General features: G+C 52.1%; 1 protein-coding gene and 1 pseudogene across 6 annotated transcripts in view; both read right to left on the bottom strand.

Annotated features, from left to right (window-relative positions):
- Positions 1-40: 40 nt before the first annotated feature.
- Positions 41-4,895, bottom strand: LOC112312847 (PRELI domain containing protein 3B-like; annotated as a pseudogene).
- Positions 4,896-7,247: 2,352 nt separating this feature from the next.
- The window catches only part of NOVA2 (NOVA alternative splicing regulator 2), a 30,198-nt gene continuing 11,962 nt past the window's right edge, over positions 7,248-25,483 (bottom strand). Inside the window, exons 3-5 of one of the 6 annotated variants that reach the window (XR_008425823.2) lie at positions 23,441-23,607; positions 13,001-14,365; positions 7,248-12,783 (exon numbers count right to left, since the gene is read on the bottom strand). Coding sequence is in view for 1 of the 6 variants with exons in the window: in XM_053915841.2 (XP_053771816.1) it covers positions 13,283-14,365; positions 23,441-23,607 (1,250 nt within the window). In the remaining 5 variants the exon portion in view is untranslated. Of the gene's footprint in view, positions 14,366-23,440; positions 23,608-25,483 lie in introns of all 6 variants that reach the window. The other 5 variants (XR_008425826.2, XR_008425824.2, XR_008425822.2 and 2 more) reach the window with 5 other exon arrangements.

Genomic DNA, 25,483 nt, shown 5'->3' on the forward strand with positions numbered 1-25,483 from the left:
GCTGGTAGAGATCTGGGAGACTGGGTGTTGTACAGTAATGTCATCTTTTCTCTACAAATGTTGCGGCCGCCGTTGGTGTTCCTGTGTTCCCTCTTGCCAAAGCTGTCAGTTCTTCAGTCTCAGCATGTAATGTATGCATTTACCCTTCCATTACTTCCGGCCTTTATTAGCATCTGAAGGTACCGTGCTCGCCGTCAGCCCTTGGAGATAACTTCTGAGACTAACTCCTTTCACAGAGATTGTGGCCTCTTGACTCGAACAGTTTTTACTGGGTCCTGAAGATGGGGTTCCTCTATGTCTTTATATACGAAGACTGTGGTCTCTCATCGCTGGCACCGTATTTGTAAGTGAAGTATTAGTGTCTCTGTATTCCACTGTTTTCTCTGCAGGATCAGCTACAGAGTGTCCGTTCTTGCACGTACGTTTGGGTTCTTGCCGCACTGATGAGAGGTTTCACAATGGAAGGCAGTCCCCACTCTGTGCTGAAAAATCTGTGGCTGTGCCCATTTCCAGAAGGATCTGTATGTCTGTCCGATACACCACCTCCAACCACACTTGGGCTCATAGGGTGTGGGTATTTCTGCATTGCAGCTGTTGTAGCCGTTTCCCACGGGTGGTCAAAGACGTGCTCCGAAATCCAGATCTTCGTGGTGCCGGCCACCTGTGCGGTGTCAGGCAGGTGCAAGGAGGCCAAGAGGCCACACAGGCCCCCCACCACACCCCCTAGCCACCCCAACCCGCGTTCTGACAAAAGCTGGGTCAGTGCTTAATCCTACCCCTGTCCTTGTCTTCGCTCTACCTTTGGCCTAGCTGACTCTGACCTCAGCTATCGCCCTAGCCCTTTCTCTGTTATAAACCTGGCTCCGACTTTGTCCCGAACCCAGCCCTGTCCTTAACCCTGAACCTGTGACCTGTCCTTAAGCTATTCTTCTTCTTCTTCTTCTTTTTTTAAGATTTTATTTATTTTTAGAGAGAGAGGAAGGGAGGGAGAAAGAGAAGGAGAGAAACATCAATGTATGGTTGCTTCTTGAGCGCCCCCTAGTGGGGACCTGGCCCAAAACCTAAGCATGTGCCCTGACTGGGAATTGAACCGGTGACCCTTCGGTTCACAGGCCGGCACTTAATCCACTGAGCTACACCAACCAGGGCTTAGCTATGATTCTAATATTGGCCTAATTCTATCTCTAATGACCCTAGTCCTTAACTGTAAATGATGACCATGGTATACTCCAACCTGAAACCTTAACTCTGGTCCTGACCAGAGATTGATTCACCTCGACCTTGATCCCAGAGAGAACCCCAATCCACTCCTAGATCCAAACACAGCCCCGATTTTAGCCATAATCCTAGCCTTGACTGTGATTCTAGCTATAGCCAGAGTCTTAACTTAATGGCTAATCTCTACCTTTATCCTGTATAATCCAACCTTCACCATGACCGTAACCCAAACACCAACGCTACTTGTCACCTACCCGAATCCTAACCTTTCTTCAACCCCAAACCAAACTCTGGTGACAGTGATTGCTACTGATCCGTAACCTTGGCCTTAGCCTGATTAATTTTGAATCCTAACTGGAACCAAACTCCAGTCCTAAGAGCTTTAACGTGACTAGAAGTTATCCTTGATTCTTCTTTGTCTTTCACGCCCCATATCCAGTCTGCCAGGAGATGCCATCATGCTGCCTTCAAATTCCATCCGAAGCCAACGACTCCTCTCCATGTCCACAGCCGCCATCACCTTCCTCCTGGACCTCTGCAGCCATCCTTTTACGGGGCTCCCAGCTCTACGCCCTGCTCCTAGCCCCCATCCCCTACAGACTGCACCCCACACAACAACCAGCGTGATGCTGTTAGAATCCAAGTCAGCTCACATCCCTCTGCTCAGAAGCCTCCCATGGCTTCCGTCTCACTAGGTGTAAAAGTCAAAGCCCACAGTGGCCCTCAAGACCTCAAATTAAAGGGCCTCCTTTGTCTCCTCTGACCCAATTTCCTTGTACCCTCCCCTTGCTCGCTCTGCACCAGCTGCCCTTGCTTTCTTGCTACTCCACATATATTCTAGGCACATTCTCCCCCAGGGCCTTTTCACTTGCTGTTTTCTCTGCCTGAAATGCTCCTTCCCCAGATATCTCCATTCTCACTCCCACCTCTCCTGCCGGTCTTTACTGACATGCCACATTTTCAGCCTTTCCGTTCATCTTATTGAAAATTATGATGCCTCTCTCTTCTAGCACGATTTCTTTTCTCTGTCTCATTTTTCTTCATGACATGTATTATCATCTGGTGTACTGTATAATTTACCCATTTATCTTCTTTATTGTCTATTTCCCTCAGTAGGGTGTAAGTTCTTAAGGATAGGGAAATTTGTCATCTCTCTTGTTCCCTAGTGTCCAGAACAGTGCCTGGCAATGAATCAGGGGACACATAGTAACTATTTTTGGCATGACCACGTGCTTCCTGAGGCAGAGCTCCATTTCCCTGCAGTTCTAAGATCACTAGGTAGGGGAGAAGAGTGAAGAGGGAGGACGTGGAGGTAGCCACAGCTTCTAGGAGAGCAGGTTGTCAATTACATTTGGCTGACAGAGGACCTGGCTCTGTCCCCAAACCCATGTGGCCACACCAGCTCTGTCCAGGAACTCCCCAAACTCTTTCCGTTCACCTTGCCTACCTGGAGGGACTGGCTTTTCCCACCTGCAGGAAGAGCAGCTGAGAAACGCCAAAGTCTGGGTCTTCTTCTAGCCTTGTCCGGGGAATCAGGGGCTCCCGTACCTTCCTCACCCTTACAGCTCTGAGCCTCCGGCTCAGCTGACAATGGGGTGAAGGCCGAGAGGGAGAGCGCCTGCGTGTTGGAGCTGGCCCTGGGGTAGGGTTGAGGCAGGGAGACTATGGGGCTCGGCACCGAGCAGCCAGCGATGAAGAAATAGGACCAGAGACGGCCCTAGAGATGAAGGATTGAGATAAAACTGGACAGTGAAAAGGGGCAAAAGAACAGGCAGAGAAAGTAGACTGAAAGCGAGAAATCATGAACACAGGGAGTTGGATGTATACCATAGAGAATTTAGTGAGTGATATCGTGATAACTATGTACAGTGCCAGGGTGGGTACTAGACTTAACGGGAGATCGCTTAAATAAATGTCTAGTCACTCTGCTGTACATACACCTGAAACTAACCTGATATTGAATATCCACTGTAATTGAAATTGTATATGTAAAAATGAATCTCAACTGTAATAAAAAATTTAAAAGAAGAAAGAAATGGGCAGTGAGACAGTGCGTACAATCATGGGGAGAAAATGGGCCCCCCGCAACATTTATTCCACTTCGCATCTATTTCGCTCTCCTAGAGCGCTAACTGCAGAGGTCGGCAAGTTAAAACTACAATTCCCAGAATGCCTTGTGGCGGGGAGAGGGGAAGTTCCAGGAGATTTAGGTTCCGCCAATCAGATGCCTCCGCGGGAAGCTTGAATTTCTAATTAAGTGGGGAGATGGGCAGACGCTTGGCTGTCTCCCTGCCTGCCACCGCGGATCCCGGCGAGCCAGGGTGGTCACGGAACCAGCGGCCGGCCTCCTGATCGCGTAGGGGAGCAGCAGTTCCTGGGTGGCCTTTTGTGGGCGGTGGATTTGGGAGTGCCCTGGAGGCTCAGCCTGGAGCCTGTGTCTTCCGGCAGGCTCTGTGCCCCTCAATAAGTCCCTTTCTCCTTTCACTGGCCCGAGTGGATTCTGTTGGCTGCCACTGAGCAATAGTGGGTACACAGACAGGGAGAAAGAGGTGCAGACTCGGGCAGCGACAGGGAAAGCTCTTGGGAGAGGCACACGGATACCCCACCCCTAGGAGAGACAGCCTAAAAAAGTGATGGAAGAAAGATGTGAGACAGAAACCCAGAGAAATACTGAAGGTAAACTGAGGCAGTGAGGACGACTGACAGAGGCAAGGGCAGGGGGCCAGAAACAGTGACAGAGACCTCCCCAGTGCTGGAAGGGGACACTTCAGAGAAGAGACTCCAGCATGCATGGCTGGTGGAGGCAGGAGGCCGGAGGGATGTTGGAGAGGCCCTGCCTGCTGGAGGAGCTTTCTGGAGGGAGGTCTCTTTCCCCAGCCCCAAGCTTCAGCAGCCTGATGCAGGAGGGGTGTAGTGTCCCTGAACACACGCCCCAACCTCTCTGTCACTTGCCTCACAGGCCTTGTCTCTGAAGTCCCAGACTCCACCTGATGACTTGGGCAGGGGTGAGAAGGGTGACCCCACCACTTTTGATGTCTGTGGCAGATCCCTCAGGAGGACTGAGGGGCGGGGGGGGGGGGGTCAGATACAGGGTCTCTAAGGGAGGGAGGGGTCTTAGGGATAGAGAGCTGGGGACAGGGAGAGCAGAGAAAGGGGGAGACCCAAGGGCAGGGAGCAAGGCTTGCCCGGGTCAGGGTTCCAGACAGTGGACTGGGGCCACCTGGCTCCTCTCCTGGCTTCGTTGTCACCCCGCAGATCTCTGTTTTCCATCTAGGGCTGCCAGATAAAATACAGGATAGCTAGTTCCATTTGAATTTTAGGTAGTTTAGTTTAAGTACGGCCCCGAATTGCATGGAACATACTTAGACTTAGGATAATTATACTCATGTCGCCCTGACACGTGTGGCTCAGTTGGTTGGGCGTCGTCCTGTGAAGAGAAAGGTCGCCGGTTCACTTCCTGCCAGGCAGGGCGCATGCCTGGACTGCAAGTTCGGTCGTGGCCGGGCTGTAGGGGCGAGTTCAAGAGGCAACTGATTGATGTTTCTCTCTCACCTCGATGTGTCTTTCCCTCTCTTTCTCCCTCCCCTCCCCTCGCTCTAAAAATAAATAAAATCTTCTTAAAAATAAGAAAATTATACTCATTTTAAAACATCTGAAATTCAAATCTCACCGGACATGCTGTATTTTTATTTGCTAAATCTGGCGACCCTCTCTCCATCTCTGTTCTCTTTCGGCCTTTTCTGGGTTTTTTGTTCGTGCTTGTCTTTCTTTTGCTCTGCCAGTCCATCTCTGCCTTCTCTGTCTCTTAATGACCTCGCTCCAATGTGCAAAGGCCTCTCAGAACCATCCCTGAGCCCCCCACACTCCCAACTCGCCCCCCTCCTCCCTCCCCCCTCCCAGCCCGGCCCGGCCCTGTCTCTAGGACATCTTTCTCCGCCAGGAACGTCTTCTGTCTTCTTTCTTCATCTCTCTTCTCATCGAGGCCCCGCGCCTCTCCACCCCTACCTGTACGCCTGCCACCAGAAAAGGTTTGGAAGCTCTGAGTTAGGAACCTCCCATTACTCACCTGCGTCCTGACCTCGTGTTCTCTCCTTTCCTTCTCCTGGGCCAGAGAGGTCGGTCACGAGACTTTTCCAAAGTCACACAGCAGAACAGAGACTAAACGCCACCCTCTCCCCCAAATCCCTTCCCAGTTCTCAGCTTCCTGGTAGAAAATTCTTCTACTTTTCATGAGCACGGCCTGACTTGGTGATATTTCTTGAATACCAGGCAATACTTGAAGGCCACAGGCCAGGACCAGAGGTGCCTGTGGAGCAAGTTATGGTAGATTTTTGAGCATCTACTATGGGCTAAGGGTGGGGGATATGGCTCACAGGCTGTTCACACGAGACCAGTGACTTGTCATGGTTGTTGCCGAATCCCTGGGCCTGAGAACATAGTAGGTGCTCGGTAAACGCCTGTTGAACGAGCGAATGAATGAGTGAACAGATGAAAAACACACCCTAAGCAGGTGGGGACTGCTTTCCGTGAATCCCTCCTTGTCTTTATCCCTGTTGTTGTCTCTTACTTTGTCCTAACCTGTCTCCTTTCCCTCCTCTGCCTGGGTTTGTCATTCTCTACAATCATGTCATTGTTAGTTTTTGAGCTGGGAGGTTCTCTCCAGTGACCACTATCTGCTGAGCATCTCCTCTGTGTCAGGTACTGAGGGGGTAATTTGCTCATGTCATCCTTCTGGAATATTCCAGAAGGTAAGTACAGCTTTAATGCGTGTTTTCCAAACGTGGAGACTGAGATCCAGAAAGAAGCAGCAAGGTGTCCTGGTCGCCTCAGAACCAGCGCGTCCGGCCTCCCCCTAAATGTGTCTCTCTTCTCCCTGCATCCCCAATGCTGTCTTTTCTCCTGCTGGCCACATCCCCACCTGCCCAGCCCCATCTCTGACACCTCCAAAGGAGATTAGTGTTAAACACTTACCACAGGGGTTGCAAATTCAAGTTCGTCCAGGGGCCAGGTATGTAACACAACCCCCCCTGCCCTGGATGCCGGGCAGCGACTGCCCCGCTCACCCAGTTACGGCCAGGTGGCTATCCCCACCCAGAGATGCCACGTCGGATTTCTCAAGAGGGGCAAGAAAGCCATGTTTTCAGAAGGCTCCCAACGTTTAAATGCTGGCATCAAATTCACACAAACGCTATTCAGGCCGAACAACATTGTACGTGCACCAGACGTGCCCGCTGGCCGAAGGTTTGCAACCTCTGAGATGCATTTAGTTCCACGTGCCAGATTCCGTGCTATGGAAGCGTTTCCAGGTTCCAGGAGAATTAAGCAGAGACATTTGGGTCTGTCTTGTGAATTGCTGTATCCCCAGCACCTAGAAAGGTGCCTTGCCCCTAACAGGTGCTCAGTAATTTCTTTTAAGTAAGTGGTGTATTAAATCCTAGCATGAGCCATAGAAATAACAGTTTAAAAATCTCCATTTTGCAGACGGGGAGATGGAGGCCCAGAGGGGCAAAATCCCAGGGTTACATAGTAGCGCTGGGATTTGAACCTGGATCTCAACAGACTCCCAAACCTGAACCCTAGGCTGTCCAGACTCTGCTTGGGGTCATGCGTTTGCAGTGCTGTGCGGGTGGGGATGTGCGTGTGGGAGCGTGCTTGCGGGACTGTGGTGCCGAGGATGTGCCGTGGGCGTGGTGGTGGTGGTGTCTGTCCTCTGATTGGGCGTTGAGGCCAGGAAACTAAACCTGGAGCAGCACCTGCTACCCTCAGACGCACTCGCTCTGGGTGCTCACGCAGTCCAGGGAGAACAATCCGCCCCTCCCCTCCTTGGCCCCCGGTCAGAGGTCCCCCCACCCTCCTCCCCTACATGCCCAGAGCCCTGGGGAAAAGGGGAAAGAATTGAGGATGAGGGTGGAGGTGTGGGAGGAGGAAGAGGGAAGGGGATGGGTTAAGGAGTGTGTGATGTCAAGCAAAAAAGACAACATTAGACACAGATGCTGAGATGGCGTTTATCGCGGCAAAAAAAGGTGAAGTCGCCGAGGGAGAGGGGGTGGGGGAAGGGGGTGTGGTGGGGTCCGGGGGTGGGGGCCATGGAAGCTAATACATGGTGCACTAGGTCACACGACGGACACTGGGGGTGGGTGGGTGCGGTGGGCGTGGCCCAGGCATGGCAATGGGGGGAGGGGGAGAGGAGAGGGCAGTGGGCCCCAGCCAGGAGCTTCCGGAAGTGGTGGGGAGGAGGCGGGCAGCGTCTCTGGTTGCAGAGGATGGAAGGAATCAGTTAGAGGAGGTTGAATGGAGACACTGGAGGCATGGCCACATGGTGGACGGTCTGGGCCCAAGAAACAGAATCTGGGCATGGGGTAGCAGGCAAGGGGCTAGCCCTGGGCTTGGGCCTTTAATCTAGGGATTGGGGATACCCAAGGGACCTTCAAAGTCCTTCAGTCCCCTCATTTTCCAAGGGAGAGAACAAGCCTGGGAGAGGCTCTCTTAAGATCCTAATAAGGATTTAGCAATTTGTTCTCCAGCTCTCCCCCTTCCCCCATTCTTCTCCTACCCTGTCTGTCCCAAACAGAGCAAGGGGAGAGAGAGATTCCAACTCCTCTGACTCCACCATTATCTCGCTGAGGCTCCTCAGGGAACCTGGAGGACGAACCCATTTCATAGATGGGGAAAACTGAGTCGTCACTTCACACTACACCTTTCCACACCTCTCCCTGTTCCCTGCCAGGGGATCCGTGCATCCCAACCCTCTAGGGCTAATGCTGATAATCCCGACATCTTTAGCATTGGGGGCAGGTGAGGGAACACACCTTGGGATTTTCCCAAATCACACCGGGATGTGGGCCATGCCTCCAGTGGCCTGAGATGCCAACACAAAGAAAAAAAATGACTCCCCACGTCCCCTGGCTCAAACCCAGTACAAAAGTGACTATTTACAATGAAGGGGTGGGGAGTGGGGGGGGGGCACAGAAAGGAGTGTGGGGCCAGAGTGAGCTCTCCACTTGGGGGAGGCCACACCCCTGGCCGCGACTTTGAAAGGGACAAAGCCAGACAGATTTATACAGGGTCTCTATCCCCAGGGCGGGGAGGACCCTAGGGATGAGGGGTAGGGTCGGGCATGGGATGGGGTGAGGGTGGGGAGGCATGGGCGGTGGGGGGAGATGGAGGAAAGGTAGCTAGTGCCCCTCGCCTCCCCCCTCCCCCGCCGCCGGACACACAGTTTTCCGTGGGATGAACACAGAAAGGGTTAATCAAAAAGTTCGATGAGCGAGTCTGACTGTCGAGTGGGGCGGGCTGGAGCAATGAGGTCGCAGGTCCCGGTGGCCGGTGGTGATGGAGTCACTTAGAAAATGAGAGGTTGGTGGTTTTGGGGGTGGGGGAGGGGGAAAGAGAAGGTAGGGGAGGGGGATTAGGCGGCCCCCCCAATTATCTCTGGGAGACAAGAGTATCCTGGACTGGCTGAGAAGGGGTTAAAAACCAGCAGCCTTCACCGCCCCGACCCCCACAGAGACTTCCCCAGCTTCCTCCCTGCCACCCAGCACAGAGACCGACCTTACACGCACCAGCAGCGCACCACGGATGAAAAGTCCCCTCCCCCGTGGCGTCCAGACGGCTGACTGAGGTGGAGAGGGATCGCGAGAGCAGAGCTGGCTGTCGCGACTCCACGAGAGCCGTAGGCCTGTGTCCCTGGCCCGCAGTGCCCTAACGCGGGCATCGCGATCCCGTTCTCCCCATCGTGACACCCAGTCCGGCTTTCGCAAAGCCGAGCGGGGTTCCAGACGGCGGGCAGGCGCGGGGCGGACGGCGAAGGCCTGCCTGGCGGTCGCGATAGGGGTGCACCCCATCAGCAGCCTGGACGCCCAAATTGCCATTCTCATCACCACTCTCGGCGAATGCTTTTTCCACCGCTCCGTCTCTCATAACCTCCGATCCTGTTCTTGAAAGAGCAATAAATCAAGGCAGGGGAATCCTCTCACTTTCCAAAGAGTAGGCCACCACGAGAAACAAAATAAGGAGGGCGCAGGGTGGAGGACCAGGAGGAGAAACACATCGAGGGGATACCGAGGAGTCTGGGAGTTAAGAAGGGGAGAAAAAATACCACTCAGAGGAGAGCGGTACCGTATTGTTCCAAGTATAGGTCCCCAACCGTCCATAAACCGACTCTTTAAATTCCAATTGTGATACTTGTCATTCCCACCTACTAGCCCAGGGCAGGTGTTAGGGCGCATACAGATGGCACGATCTTCGCCTTCTCATCCCTAATAATTATTGCAGTGAAGCCCCCTTGCCTGTGTAGAGGTGGCTGGGACAGGATAGAAGGTGGCTGGGGCAGGTTGGCTCAGAGTCCCCCCTCACCCCCAGATGGGGGATGAAGGAGGTGAATTTGGCACATCGAACCCCTTCTTCTCCTAAGTGCTTTGAGGTCCTTCTTGGGAATCCAGCTGGCACCACCCCTTGGGTCAGCAGAGGAGGGGCTGAGCTTGTCTCCCCTCCCACACTCCAGTTTCTACAGATTTGCCCCAAGGAGGCAAGTGGGGTTCTCCCCGGCTGGTGGAACTTGGGGGATCCAAAGGGTTAGTGGAAGGGGAGGTTTTTTTCTTTCTTTCTTTTTTTTTTTTTCTTACAAAGATTCTAAGAAAAACTCAGGGTGGGAGGGGTGAGGAAGGGGACCCAATTGAGCTAAGTGTTCACAGACTTTTTCAGTGCCTTAGGGGCCTCCTCAAGGAGACATGGTCCCGTGTCCTACCCCCCTATCTGAGGTTCCCTTGCCCCAGAGTGGCTCAGTTCCAAGGAAGTTTGGCACTTTTTTTTTTTTTTTTTAAATCAATAGGGAAATGCTGGGGGGTGGGGTGGAGTTGAGAGGAGAGGGGAAAGACAGACATAGACAAAGATAGAGACAGGACAGGTGACACTGGGAGCCACAGGGAGAGGACTAGAATGCCAGAGGGGGCCAGAGAAAGAGAGGGAAACGCTGAGGGGAAGAGTTGAGGGCTGGAGGGCAAATGGAAAGGAACAGGGAGACGACGATTCAATGCAGCAAACACTTATTAAGCACCTAATGGGTGCCGAAGAGCAGGGTGCAAGGAAGGCCACTCAGAGTCTCTGAGATCTGATTGGCTCACAGGGAGAGAGGGGGGAAGAAGAGGAGATGGGTTTGTCAATGATCCCTATCTCTGACCCCACATCTGTGTCCCCTCTGGACAAAAGATTGAGGTCAGATTGCAGAAGGGACTTTCAAGAGATAGGGAAGATGGTAAATTTCCCAGGGTGAAATGGGGCAAGGTAGGTACTCCCAAGCATGGTGAGAGAACTAGCTCACTGAGCTAGCGAGCTACCTTTCAGATAACCCTGGCTCGTGGGGTAGGGGGTCCCCGAGAAATGTGAACAGGGAGGGGACTGTCACACAGATACCCCAAGGGAACACTTTTCAGGAGGCCCAGCCTCCAAAGATGTGCCTGTGGGACTGGATGACTGAGTACAGAAAGCATCTGACAGGCAGAGGGCAGCTGAGAATGCAAATGATATGGAAATGAGCACTTTCAAATCCCACCTCCCCACTCCCAGACCTTACTTTACCTCTCCCTGGCATCTTCCCCTCCTCTTGGGGGCCCGGGGGGGGGGGTGGGAGTAGTAGGGGGGATATTCCAGCTAGATGCTGTCACACCCACACATGGGTAAAGATACTGTGAAATACTGTAAGGTCTTTTTGACAGGCAGGAAGGAGCAAAGGCCCACAGGGCCGCCTCCACCCCCAATCTCAGGAGCCCCCAACTGCAGAAGATAATGTACAAAATTACATCAAGAATTGTTTTGGCACTCAGATCTCCATCTGGGTTCAGTCTGGAGATTAGGGGCGGTTGGGGGCAGCAGCAATGGGAGGGAGGGCGTGGGGAAGTGGGGCCTGCCCCCCACCCTGGAGATGGAGAGGGCATGGAAAAAGTCACCCTAGTGCCCAAGCTACAGCCTCCCAACAGGTGGAAGGGCAGGGGCGGGAAATTCAGTGCAAGGTACCTTGAAGGCTATTGCTTTCCAGGGATTTTCACATTTTGATTTGGGGGTGGCTCTCTAGACCGGGGCAGGGGCCTCCCAGGCTTTAGAGGTGGGAATTGTCTCTGGCTTTTCTCCCTTCCTTTTTGGGAGAGAGATGAGGAGGCCGGATTCCCCCAAAGCCATGGAAAAGGGTCTGGAAGACCTAGGAGGGGGCAAATGGGGGAGAGGCGGGGCATGGGGTGCCCCTCCCCCAGAGATGCTGATGATGGAACCAGGGCACCTGGGGCCCTGCTTTGGGTTAGAGGAGATGGAGGTGGTCTCCGAGGGGGAGGGGGAGGTTGATGGGGGTGGAGACGGATCTCAGCTATCCTAAGTCCACAGCATGGTCAGGCCCTAGATTTCCGCCTGCAAACCTGGCCAGCGTGCTGACCACAGCCGCAGCGCTCAGGAGCCACTCCCAAACCAACTCTCAGGGCTGCCTGGCTTGGCAGATTCCATCAGAACATTCTAGCTCCGCAGGGCCCATGGCGAGAGCACCAAAACATTCTGATTTGTCAGACACCACCAAAGTGCTTCAGCTCGCTGGAAACCACAAGCCAATCTAGTCCATTAGACCACGCGAAGCATTCTGGCCAAGGGGCCCTATGGTGGCTCACCAAACTCCACGAGGGGCCACGGGGGCCTGACGGAGCCATCACACCCCGGGCTCACCAGACTCAATGAAACAAAGCCACGCAGACACAAGCATGCACACAAGAGGCGGGGTGGGAATGGGGGTCTTTAACGGTTTCCACCAGCTCCATCTCCCACCCCTCCCTGCCGGGGGAGTTCACAGTCTTGGTGTGTTCCGATGGAGGTGACCCCGACAATGCCGGGTCTTTTTCCTTTGAGTCCTTCAGATTAGATCCAAGCCCCACCCCTCATTCTCCTCCTAGCAAGACCTCTAGGCCTAGGCTGAGACCCACCAAAGAGGGGTGGGGGTGGAGAAAGAGGGTCACTAACTGGCCATGGCCCAATACGGGAAGTGCATGCTTCATCCCAATGACATCACAGGAAGTACCCTGGAAACACCACAGGAAGTGCATGCCCCCAATGGTATCATTAAAGTAAGCTTCCAGGAAGGCTCACTGAGACATCGGAGGAAGTACCTGTCTCTCCTATCATCACAGGAAGTGACCTCTGGGGAACTACTTCCTGTGACATCATAAGGAACACCAGAAGCGCCCCAGAAAGTACTTGATTCAGTGACATCACAACATTACATCACGTCATTCCCATTCCTTCCGGAAAAGCCATAGGAGATGCCACAGGCAGTTGCTCCAGCCTTTCACAAGAGTCTTGCCCACTGGATTGGCCCAGTCGGAGAGCCGGCCTCATTCCCAGCAGCAGAGCACCCCCCACCCCTCCCCACACAACCTGACAACCAAAGAGTTAAAAGTCCCACCTAGGAGGGGCGACTGTAGTGGGGGAAGAGTAGCTGAGACAATCTGGGAGCTCTGGTGTCCCTGCTCCCAGTGCCCCATGTCAGCTCAGGCTCCTGCTACCTCTCCTCCCATTACATCCCTCGATCTGGAACTGCAAGCAACAGAGGTGGGGTGTTATTCTGGGGAGGCCCCTCATTCTAGGTGACCCAGAGGCTCCCTCCCCTCCTCCCATAAGGAAACAAAAACTTATAAAGGGGGGAAAAAGTCCTTACTGAAAAAAAAAAAAAAAGGAGGGAAAGAAAGAGAAAATAACGCTTTGTTTTCTATTAAAATCAACAAAATGCAATATATACAGATATCACACAGACCTGGGCCCTGGGAGAGGAGAGTCAGGCCCAGCCAAGCATAGGGAGGGAGGAAGGAGGGGTCAGTTCAGGGCCAGGGACGGAGCTTCTGGGCTCCGTCCCCAGCCATCTCTCAATCCTGCCTATGACTACCAGAGAGAGGGGGGTGTGTCAGACCTACCCCAGCCCCAATCCCAGGAAGAGCAGGACCACACCGAGCTGAGGTCAAGAGTTGGGGGGGAGGAGGAGGAGGAGGAGGAGGAAGAGGAGGAACAGGGAGAAGGGTGGGAGCACACACCACAGGCCTCATCCCACTTTCTGGGGGTTTGAGGCCCTCACTCCCTGCTCATAGGTGACCCGCTGGCTGATGAGGTATTGAGCGGCTTGCGTGGCCGCGGGGCTGCCCGTGATGGTGACCCGCCGGTTCCGCGTGCCTGGCAGGAACTCGCCCTTCTTGGAGATCTGGATTCGGGCGCCTGTCAGCTCCTGGTACTCCACCAACGTCTTGCCCCCCTTGCCCAGGATGGCTCCCACCAGGTTCTCAGGCACCGCAATCTCCACCAGCTCCTTGGCACTCTCAGCTGCCAACTTCTCTGCGGTCAGGAAGCCACCGGCAGCCCCAGCTGCGGCTGCAGCGGCCACCAGCGGGCCACCCCCTCCGCCTGCCCCACCGCCTGCCCCGGCCCCGAGGTAGCCATTGGCGGCTGCGGCCAATGCAAAGGACCCCAGGGCTCCGGGTGGCGGGGGTGGAGGTGGGGCAGCCCCTCCGGCTGGCCCGGCCCCCGCCTCACCCGCGTAGGATGCGAGGAGGTTGGCAGCGGCGGCGGCGGCAGGGTTGGCACCAGCGGCCACAGCGGCCAGGACCCCAGAGGCTGCGGCCGAGTTGAGGCCCAGGCCAAGGGAGTTGGTGTTGTAGCCGTAACTGGCCAGCGTATTAAGCGCCGTGCTGATGGCCAGCAGGTCGGTGCCTGAGAAGGCAGGCAGCGCGGCAGGAAAGGCGCCCACTCCCGCCAACCCCGCAGGGCCCAGCAGGCCGGAGGCGGCAGCAGCCGAGGCAGCGGCTGCAGCAGGCAGCACATCGGCAGGGCTGGCATATGGTGAGCCGGTGGGGTTGGAGTTGGCCACGGGGCCAGCCACGTTGGCGTAGCTGATGTTGAGGCAGCTGCTGCTCTGGGGGTCTTCCTGTACCTTCTGCACGATGGCGCTCACGGCCTTGTGCACTTGCTCGGGTTCGCCGCTGACTGTCACCACACGCTCCTGCAGGTTGATGCCCTCTGGCTTCTGGGACAGCTGCACCCAGGCCCCCGACTGTTCCATCACAGCTTTCACCGTTGCGCCCCCCTTGCCGATGATCAGGCCCGCCGTGCTGTTGGGGACGATCAGCTTGGCCTGCGTGGGCAGCAAGGGGAGGATGGTTAGGGGGGCAAAGGGGCCTAACAGTAACCTTAGTGTCATTCCCGCCCCTGTTGCCAAGTGTCCCAAATCAGGCCCCCTTGATATGGCCACTATGGTCCTACTAGTTGTAAAAAAAATATCACAAATTTTCACCCTGGCTGGTGTGGCTCAGTGGATTGAGCACCAAACTGTGAACCAAAGGGTTGTGGGTTCGATTCCCAGTCAGAGCACATGCCTGAGTTGCAGGCCAGGTCTCCAGTAGGGGATGCTCAAGTGGCAACTACACATTGATGTTTCTCTTCCTCTTTCTCCCTCCCTTTCCCTCCCTAAAAATAAATAAAATCTTAAAAAAATAAAAATATCAGAATTTTTTCATAGTAGTTGGTTAAAAAACAGCTAGTATGCCAAGTCCCCTCAGTAGCTTCTTAGCCACCCTGTCTCATGACCCTAGGACCCCTGGGACCTCCCTTCCATCCAGCACTTCAAAGCCTTAATGGATGGCCCAGCAGGGGCCCATCAGGACTCCTCCAAGCTTGCCAGTGCCCACGCCCTTCTGTATCGTGAAGTCTTCTGAGTCCCAGAAGAGGCATCATTAGCCTCGCTTTACAGATGAGCCACTTGAGGCCTAAGAGGTGAAGGGACTTGCTCCCAGGTCACCCAGATAGTGAAGAAGCTGACATGCAGCCTCATGGATTCCTGCCTCATTGTGCTTCCCACCCCATGACATGGTCGCCTGCTTAACCAACCTCTTTGTTGTCATGGGTCTAATTGTTCCTCCTCACACCCCCCATTCATATGTGAAGTCCTAATCCTCAGTACTTCGGTGACTGTATTTGGAGACAGGCCTATAAAGGGGTGATTAAGACTAAGTGAGGTCAGCCCTGGCTGGTTTGGCTCAGTGGTTGAGAGCCGGCCTATGAATCGAAGGGTGGCTGGTTCGATTCCCAGTCAGAGCACATGCCTGGGTTGCAGGCCAGGTCCCCCGTAAGGGAGAGGCAACCACACACTGATGTTGCTCTCCCTCTCTTTCTTCCACCCTCTCTAAAAATAAATAAAATAAGGAGGGTAAGGGGGCAAGGCAATCTAATGATCTCCTTATAAGGAGGAGATTTTATAAGGAAGAGATTAGGATACAGATACAGACACAGGAAGAAGGCAGCCACCTACAAGCCAAAAGGAGAGAGGCCGCTTCAGAAAAAGCCAGCCCTGCCAACCCCTTGATTCCAGAATTGTAATCTGTTGTGTAAGCCATCAGCTTTGTTATAGGGCGGAGCAGAATGCCGTTGTCTGATCCGTAGAAAGATAGCTAAACCTCACTTAAACATGCTGGCCCCCTGTTCCAGGTAGCAAAGTAGCAAAGCAGCCCATTCTATGCAGGCACAAAATCAATCAATTTAAATCCTGGTGGGAACCTTTCAATATTAAATGTCTCCTTTCACATCTCCAAGAAACTCTCCAAGAGAATTTCTATGCGTAAATTCCTTCTTCTCCTGTACACGTGCCCTCAGAACTGTGGCCCCTGAATCTCTCACCTCCGCCTCTCCTTCTCACCCCCAAGCCAGACTCTGGGCATATTTGGGGAATTTGTGGGAACAGCTTCGGGTGTCACAAGGACTGGGGGGCAGATACGGGCATTCGTGGGCAGGGCCAGATGTTTGCACCCCTGATGTGAGAGTCAGTTCCTTACCCCTGTGACTTCTGAATGCCCCCCGGACGTGCATGTTGTAAAAAGTCTGTCTGTAAATCTGAGCCCATGATGCACGGAGGTGCCATTTATTTTGCACGGTTTTAAGATCTACTGAGATTTCCAGGAATGCAACTCTCGGTAAATCAGGGGAAGATTGTACTTTGTTTTGTTCTGAGTTTTGCCAAGGGTCTTTTGTCACTTTAGAAAACCGTGACATCAGCAGTAATGCTGCTTGTGTCATTTCAGTTTCCTGTACGACCCTCTGGGCTCCTGCACTCGTTGCGGGCTCACTCGGGCTATGTCAGGGGCGAGCAGCTGACTGTGTCATTATTTTCACTACTGGGGTCCTGGCTGAGCATCTGCATATTAAAATTCGTCTGATTTTATAACGAATCACCTTACTTTCATTTCTCCTTTATCTAAAAAAATCTAACGAGATAAATAAAATGGTCATCGGTAGAACAGAACGTAATTTGGCAACCAGTTTAAGTGAATGGAGCACTGATTCATGCTTCGGCATGGATGAACCTAGAAAACACGCTGTGTGAACGCACCAGGCACAAAAGACCACGTACTGTATGATTGCACTTATGTGAACGTTCAGCGCGGGCAAATCTACAGAGACAGAAAGTGGATTAGTGGTGGATTAGGGCTGGGGGCGGTGAGCTGCAGGGGACTTTATGTTACCCCAATAAACTCAACAAAAAAGAAAAAAGAAAAACAAAAACTGGTTAGATGAAAAATAAATAAATAAGTAAAATATATAAGATGCCAGAGAGTGAAAAGTGCTATGAAGAAAAATCAAACAGAGAAGAGAGAAAAGGATTATTGAGGTGTCTATTTTTTTTAATTGTTGTTCTAGTACAGTTGTCTCAATTTTACCCAGGTGCTCTCCCCTTCCCTGCCCACCCCTGGCTCCCACAGCCAATCAGGTGTGAGAGCTAAGGGGATAAAGATTTCTTTTTGAGGAAATAATATGTTCTAAAATTGACCAAGATGAGGGGCACACAACTCAATAGAATAAAACCACTGAAATGAACCTTTAACGGGTGAATTCTATGTAAGTGAATTGTATATGAATAAAACTTTAAAAAATCATACAGATCTAGTTATGTGTCATATCCATGTTTTATATGTAACGTCAGAGAGTAAGGTGGGCCCGGGAAATATCTGTAGGAGAAAGAAGGACACTGAGTCCCGCAAGGCTGAGAACCGCTCAGCGCTCCGTGCGCTCCATGCGCTCCATGCGCTCTGATCCCCGTTGATCTGACTTCAACTCTGCCCTCCCTCCCTCTTGCTGACTCCACTGCAGACACACCAGGCTCCCTGCTGTTCTTCTGCCTTGCCATGCTCGGTCTGGACTCAGGGCCTTTGCACCTGCTGTGCCCCACCTGGAACACTCTTCCCCAGAAAAAGAGGCTCACCTCTCTCTTCATTCAGGTCTTTGCACAAATGCACCCCCTCAGAGAGGCCTTCCCTGACCTTCCAATTATCAAAACCTGTTTATTTGCCTATTTTATGTCCCCAGCACAGACATCTCTAGACTCATATCCAGCCCTGGCTGGTGTGGCTCAGTGGTTGAGTGCTGAATCAAAGGGTCGCCGGTTCGATTCCCAGTCAGGGCACATGCCTGTGTTGCAGGCCAAGGGTGAGTGAGAGGCAATGACACACTGATGTTTCTTCCCCTCTCTTTCTCCTTTCTTTCCTCTCTCTAAAAATAAATAAATAAAATCTTTTAAAAAAAGACTCACATCCAACTGCTAAACTCACAGCTTTAGTATGATGTTGAAAGGACACCCCAAAAGTAAAATCCAAAATGGAACTTCACATCTTTCTCCTCAAATGTGTTTCTGCCGGGAGCTTCATTTCAGTACACGGAAAATGCACCCTTCCGTTACTCAGGCCCGAGACCAGGCATCCTCTTTCCCTCTCACTCAATACCCAATCAGCAATGCTGCTGTCTCTACTTTCGGAAATCTACCCTAGGCTCTCCTAGATCAAGAGACTAATCAGGTGTAACAACCAAATGCAAAGAATGAACACTGATTGAATCTTGGATAGAAAAATACACACTCTTTTGATTCTGGGTTTTGGCCCCCAAAAGAAAAAAAAGAATACGTACTCTATAGCCATAAAAGATAGTTTGGGGCAATGAGAGTACAAAGTTTTTGTCACATAATGGTGTGGCATTAGTATTAATTTTTGTAGGCATGACAATAGTGCTATAATGATATAGGAGACTGTCCTTATTCTTGGCAGAGATATATGCGGAAGTATTTAGGGGTGAAGAGTCATGAGGTTCACAACTTATCTTCAAATGGATCGGTAACAAACCAACCAACCAAACCAAGCTCTGTGTGTGTGTATAGCGATAAAGCAAATGTAACAACTGGTGATTTCAAGTAAAGTGTATAGGGAGTTCATTGTGCTGTTTTTTAAACATTCATAAAAAAGATTTTGTTTATTTTTAGAGAGGGGGAAGGGAGGGAGAAAGAGAGGGAGAGAAACGTTGATCAGTTGCCTCTCCCGTGCCCCCAACTGGGGGGGACCTGGCCTGCATCCCAGGCATGTGCCCTGACTAGGAATCGAGCCAGTGACCCTTTGGTTTGCAGGACGATGCCCAATCCACTGAACCACATCAGTCAGGGCTGTTCTTTAAACATTTTCAAAATAAAAAGTCAGGAGAAAAAAATATAGACACCTGATTGGCTGTGGGAGCCAAGGGTGGGTGGGGAAGGGGAGAGCACCGGGGTAAAATTGGGACAAGTGTAATAGAACAACAATAAAAAAACAGACACCTCAATAATCCCTTTCTCTCTTCTCTGTTTGATTTTTCTTCATAGCACTTTTCACTCTCTGGCATCTTATATATTTTACTTATTTTTATTTATTTTTCATCTAACCAGTTTTTCTTTCTCTTTTTTCTTTTTTGTTGAATTTATTGGGGTAACACTGGTTAATAAATTATATAGGTTTCAGGTGTAGAATTCTATAGTACATCATCTGTATATTGTATTGTGTGTTCATCACCCCAAGTCAAGTCTTCCTATGTATTTTACTTATTTACTTATTTTCTGTTTCTGATAGAAGATTTACCCTATTCTGTTGAAAGAATTTAATTTGAGCTCCACAGGGGTAGAGGTTTTTGTCTGTAGTGTTTACTCCCGGTTCTCAGTGTGTAGAGTGCCTGGTACACACTGCACGAAGAGGGGGGTGATGAACGGATGGACGAACGGATGGACGAAAGGATGGACGAAAGGATGAACGATGGCGTGCCCACAGGACCGCACAGGAGTGAAACTGGGTGGAGGAAACAGGGTGTGTGTCACCTGGTGGTGGTGTGTGTGTTAGGATGCCGCGCACTTGGGTTATCAAACTCAGCCCCATCTAAGTGTCCTAGAGTAACGGCACATTCTGGTTTTCCATATGTGAAGCATCCAAGGTTTTAAATGTTGGTGACCTCTTAAAAAATGTTTAAGAACCACTGTGTAGGAGCCAGGCCATCAGTCTGTAGTCTGTGTACACACCCCCCTGAAAAACCACCTTGCACTCTGGAGACACCTGCTCAGGTTCAAATCCTGGTTCCGTCACTGAGGCTAGGCAAGGGATTTCACCTCTTTGAGACTCAGTTTTCTCATCTGTAAAATGGGGATATGCATACCTCCTCCAAAGGATAACTGTGAGGCCCAACTGAGATCACGCTTGGAATTCAAGCATGGCTACAATTAGCCAGAACTGGCTGCCCTTCGGGTGACTCACAGAGCCCACCGCTGCCGGGATGCACTTGGCTACCTCTCCTCAGTCACGTTTCTGCTTGGCCCCTGTGGGCGTGTCACTGTGCCTTCATTCAAACAAACAACACTTGCTGAGCACGTACTCTGTGCCGAGCATAGGGTGCCACGTGAGCATGCAATTAATATGAGCCCATAGTAGGTACTCCAAAAAACAGTTGTTGTCACTGTTACCCATAGACAGACCTGGGTTTAAATCTCACATCTGGGTTACGGCCACTTTGGAAAAGTCTGGCAGAGTTTTAAAAGGTTAAACAGATTTATCCTGTGCCGCAGTAACTTCGCCCTTAGGTATAACCCAAGAGAACTGAAAACACGTGTCCACACACATTATCCACAGCACTATTTATCGTAGCGAAAAAGGAACAACCCAACTTTCTATCAGCTGATGAGCAGACAAACTGTGGTATATCCATACAATGAATTATAATTAGTCCACAAAAATGAATGAAGTTTTGATATGTGTTAAACTTTGGATGAATCTTAAAAACATGTTTTTAAGCTAGACCCACATAAGTATCATTTAATTTACATGAAGTATCCAGAATAGGTAAATCCATAGACATCAAAATAATCAGTGGTGGGAAGGGGCTGGGCGGGGGTCCGGAGGGAATGGAAGGTGACTGTTAATGGGTATGGGGCTTGTTTTGGGGGTGGTGAAAATGTGTCGGGATTACGTAGTGGCGGTCAGTGCACACCTCTGTGAGTACACTAAAACCACTGCGCTATATACTTTCAATGGTGAACCACACAGTAGGCAAATTCTATCTCAATACAGCTGTTATTTCAAAACAAGTCATCAGAAAATAAGAAGTCCGACAAGCGAAGGGCAGAGAACAAAAGAATGGACTAAGCCAGACCCGAGAGCGGAGAGGTATTTGGTATGTGATACAGCATTTCAGAGCAATAGGGGAAGGAAGGGACCTCTTCACCCAAGAAACTGATCGCCGAGAAATAGTGAAAGCCAATGCTTTCACTCTCAGTTCGCTCATCTCCCACACTGACATAACCACAGCTACTCCATACAGTGACGGGGAATGTTCAGTGACTAAAGTGACCGCCTAGTGCCTGGCACATGGGAAGCCCTCAGAAAACAGAAGCTGCCTTCATGAGAGGCCCAGAGTGGAGAATCGCACCATCTTAAGAGAGATCTGCAGGGGCTGTTCCATAGAATCCTGGAATCACAGAGCCGTCGAATTGTAGGCATTTTAGAGCCAGAAGGACCTTAGAGACCATCTGTCCCAGTGATTTGCAAGTCTGGAGAGTTTAAACTAATAGCAATAACAACAACAATAGCAATAACCACAGTAGTAGCAGCAGCAGATAACGGTGCTTACCGTGTGCCAGGCACTTTTCTACACTTTCATATAGTAACTTACTTAATCTTTGCAACAACCTTACAAGGGATGCACTATGATTATCACTTTTTACAGATTGGGAAATAAATCTATCGGGGTTTAGTCACCAACTCAAGGTCACACAGATAGTGAACACTGGAGCTGGGATCTGATCCCAGGCTAGAGTCCAGATTCAGATGCTCAGGCCTTAGCCCCAGAAATTCTGATTCAGAGTGGGGAATATATAGTAAGCTACCCAGATACACTGAGACGCCAGCCCGAGTTGAGAGTCATCGGCCTAGTAAAACTGGTGGCAAACTGATAGTCCCTAGGCTGCAGCTGGCTCATAACCACGTAGTGTTTTAAAAGCGAAGCTGACCTTTAAAAAGCAGTTGCTTTCAAATATTTCTAGCTTCTTAAAAATATGGAAGAAGTGACAGCACTATGTCCACATTCCCAAAGGGCACGTATCAAGTGTACTTGAGTCAGCAGCTGCCCCCGTTGAGGGGTGGCATTCTATCTCTATGATAAAACCACGGTCCTCAGTCCTTCGTGTTCCCTTGCTGAATCCCGGAGGCATTTCAATTCATAATCCCAGGCTTGGCCCAGCTTCCACACTGAGGCTTATAGAAGAAAACACCCAGAGTAACACAACGAGTCCAAGGCAAAGAGAGAATTGACAGACCTGTTTCCTGGCTCAAAAATCCCATAATAACAACTGCTAATGGTTTTTGAGAACTTTCTATGTGTTAGGCATACATGCTAAGTGCTTCTTGAACATCAGTGAACACTAACTACCACCCTTACATGGGTACCATAGTGAAGCCCACGTTCTAGAAGAGAAAACGAGACATGGAAAAATCAAGTCCCTTGCTCAAGGTCACACAGGTAAGAAGTATCAGAGTAAAATTCAACTCAACACCTGACTCTGGGGCGTGAGCCTTCAGTCATTATCTCCCTCACTCTCTGGAGCCTTGGAGTAATAAGGCAGAGGGAGAATCCTGGTTGTATAACCCTTTGACTGCACTATATCAGAGTTCCTGGGCCTTAGGGGGTGGGGTGGGAGGTTCGGGCAGATAACGGTGCTTAGCCCATTTTCCCTGCAACATGTACAAAGTCTTGATGAACCCAGGGTCCCTTGTGGCAGTGACCAAGGCGGAGGGAAGAGACAATACCCTGGCTTCCCTGTAAACTGTGGCCTGCTTGGAGGGAGAGGCCTGGCAGGGGCAAGGAGCGGAGCCGCTTCAGCACCAAGGACAGCGGCCGCGCCCCAAGCCCGCGGTCCTTTTTGGGACGATCTTCTGGGCAACATTCTTCCAGGGCTTTTCTACGAGCTTGGGGGCGGGGGGGGGTGACTCAGCCTGTGGTCTCCCCCAGCTCAGAGCAACAAGAATTCCCAAGAATTCCAGATCCCTTTTTACCGAGACCCTCTCTTTTGTCTTTGCTTGTAAGAGACGTAAAGGAACGCTCTCAGGTGGCTTGTCCTCCCGCCCGGGGCTTCTCGCCCCTTTGCATCGCGTGTGCAAGAATGTGGGAGCGGGACAGGGGAGAGAAAATGGGAGAGTGCGCGGCCAGCCCGCGTGCCCCTCTGCCTTAGCCCCTACCCTCAGGACCGTGTGGCCAGGGGCTGAGCCGCCAGCCCACCTGCCCAGCGCCCCCGTGGTCATGGCAACCGGAGAGGCTCGGCATGCTATTGGCCCGCTCCCTGCCACGCCCCCCCGCCACCGCTTCCTGTAACTGAGGCAACCAAGAGGTGTTGCCTTCCTCCTTCCAGCTTTTCTACGGAGGGCTGTGTAGGAGAGGGACCCGCCCCCTTTCTCACTAACGAAACATCATTTCTCCAAAATGGTGGCTACTCCCAGTCACTGAGGGGGAGAGGGAGCAGGAGAGGCTAAGCTTTTCGGGTTGCGGATGGGCTGCCGCTGAGGTCACTTCCGGTGCGAACAGGAAGTGGGAGGCAGGTTGCTCTGAGAGACAATGGGACAGGCTGGAGGGGGGAAGAGGATGCAGAGAGTCCCCGGAACGAGGGATAAGTAGGGGGTTGTGGGCCAGATCCTCCCAGACCTTCACACTCTCTCTTAATGCAGAGGTCTGGGGTCCCTAGGCGGGCTCCCTGGTAATGATGATACCACTACCATGTATTTGATCATAAACATTGTATCGACATTATCCCATTGAACCCCCAAAACAATCCAGTGATGTCTTCTCTGGAACCTCTACCAGCTTTACAGAAACCCCATCTGCCCCTTCTGACCTGCTTGGCTCTGTCGGGGTTCATCGTGGTTTGGGGTTGGAGGATGTTGACCACCTCAGGTTTGGTCATCGCTTGTGGGATTTCTCGGACCTTCTCGGCAATAAAGCTGTGCACAGCATTCAAGGCCTCTGCTGTGCCCTGTACCAGGCATACTCGTTCTGTGGTTCCTGTTGGGCAAGGAAGATTCAGGCCCCATTTAATGGAAAGAGAAAACGGCGGTCCAGGGAGTGGTCACACAATAAGCCTGGGCAAGCTGGCATGGGCTCCCCAGGTCATGGCGGGTAGCTGAGCGAGTGAGTGGAATCCCTGTTTTATAATCTGTACCTCATTGCCCGCCCCCCAATACAACCCCAGGGGATGGAAGAATGATGGTTTGGCGATGCCCACAGCAGCCCTGGGCAGGGGAGACAGGGCTCAGCTGCCTCTTCCCAGTCCTTGCCCGCTCCACGTTGCTTTGGCAACCATTCACTCACTCCCCCCTTCCAGAAGCGGGAGAGCTCAGGCCTGCAACGGTTGCCACAGTAACTGGAACCCCCTTATCGGTCTGGCTGGCCGGGTCCTCAGCCCACCCCCAGGGGGATGAGGGATGAGGCCCCGTTGCCATGGCAACCCCTGAAAGCCTGCAGCGAGGGCCTCTGGGCTTTTGGAGAGGATGGGGAAGGGCTGGGGGATGGGGGAGCCAGAAGAGAGGCCAGAGTGCCCGCTTGGACCCACCAGATGGAGGGCTGAGCGGTGGGGGAGGGCAGGGGTGTGGACCCAGGAGAGAGCTGAGGGGGTCAAAGGCAACTCCTGGAAGAGTGGGCACTGGCGGACTGGGTGTCTTTGCTGGAGATTCTCCAGTTACTGGCTGCAGTCCTGACCTAGGCATCATTACTGTCTGTGTCTGAGTCTGTTGGGCGGGGGGCAGCGGGGAGAAGAGAAGCTAACTCTGGGTGGTGTCGGGATAAGCGTGTGGGAGAGACACTCTGGGTGGCACTGTGAGTAGTGCGAGGCTGTTTGTGAGTCTGTCTGGGTGGGTGGTGTGAGCGTGCACGTGTGCGTGTGTATGCTTGGGCAGGACTTCTTACATGGTCTGTGTCCGTGTACGCGTGTATCAGAGAAAGCAGGAGAGATGAGATAGAAACAGGCTGCGTGACACAGTGATTCCAGGGAAGAGGACCGTGGTGCATACTCTTGTAGGTGAGAAAGCCTCTGAGTGGCGCTGTGACGTTCAAGGTTAAGTATACGGTGAGAGTTGGAGAGGAAGAAACAAAGAATCTCACGAGGCGACACTGAGGCTATATGATGAATGTAGATCACTGCAACTGTATGACAGTGTGTGTGTTTGTGTGTGTGTACAGGTGTGTCAGGGAGACTTTTGATTATGGGTGTGTGATACGCATGTATGAGCGTGTATATAGGATATGCACAAGGCCATGACTGATGTTCATGAACGTAAGGGACCAACAGGCATCTCTTGCATCCAGGTGTTGGGAGGTGAGACTGTTCGGAGGACTGACATGTGTGTGTGTGTGTGTGTGTGTGTGTCAAGTGTTTGTGGCACAGCCAAAGACGACTCCACTCTGGCTGGCCCGAGAATGTGAGTGCCTGGGTGAGCTGGCCGCGTCTGGTGTGTGGGGCGTGTGTGTCTCTCCCTGGGTGGGACTCTCTCTGTAGGACCAGTCAGCTCCCCGGCTCCATAAAAGGACTTGAGTGTGTGCCAGGCTCTGCGTCCCTGTGTGTCTGGGACACCTGGGGTGAGCGCGCAGTGTCCTATGGGCATTCTAAGGCAGTGCGCTGGTTGCTACTACTCTGACCCCTCACTTGCCATCTCTCAGCCCGGTATGACAGTGTGTGGGTGTCACTGTCTTGGGTCACTCATGTAGTTGACATCCTTCATCTCCTTTGGGCCACTGTTCCTAATTCTTACTCCCCTCCACCCCAGAACAATGGCTTGCTCTGGGCCAAGGGTGAGTCAGCTCTCAGGCTGCCTCCGTCTGGGTGTAAATAGGAAAGGGTGTGGGTCAGGGTGGGAACTGGGGGGCGGTTCGGGGTGGCCCCAGG

This window comes from Desmodus rotundus, chromosome 12, assembly GCF_022682495.2.
Source record: "Desmodus rotundus isolate HL8 chromosome 12, HLdesRot8A.1, whole genome shotgun sequence".
NCBI lineage: Eukaryota > Metazoa > Chordata > Mammalia > Chiroptera > Phyllostomidae > Desmodus > Desmodus rotundus.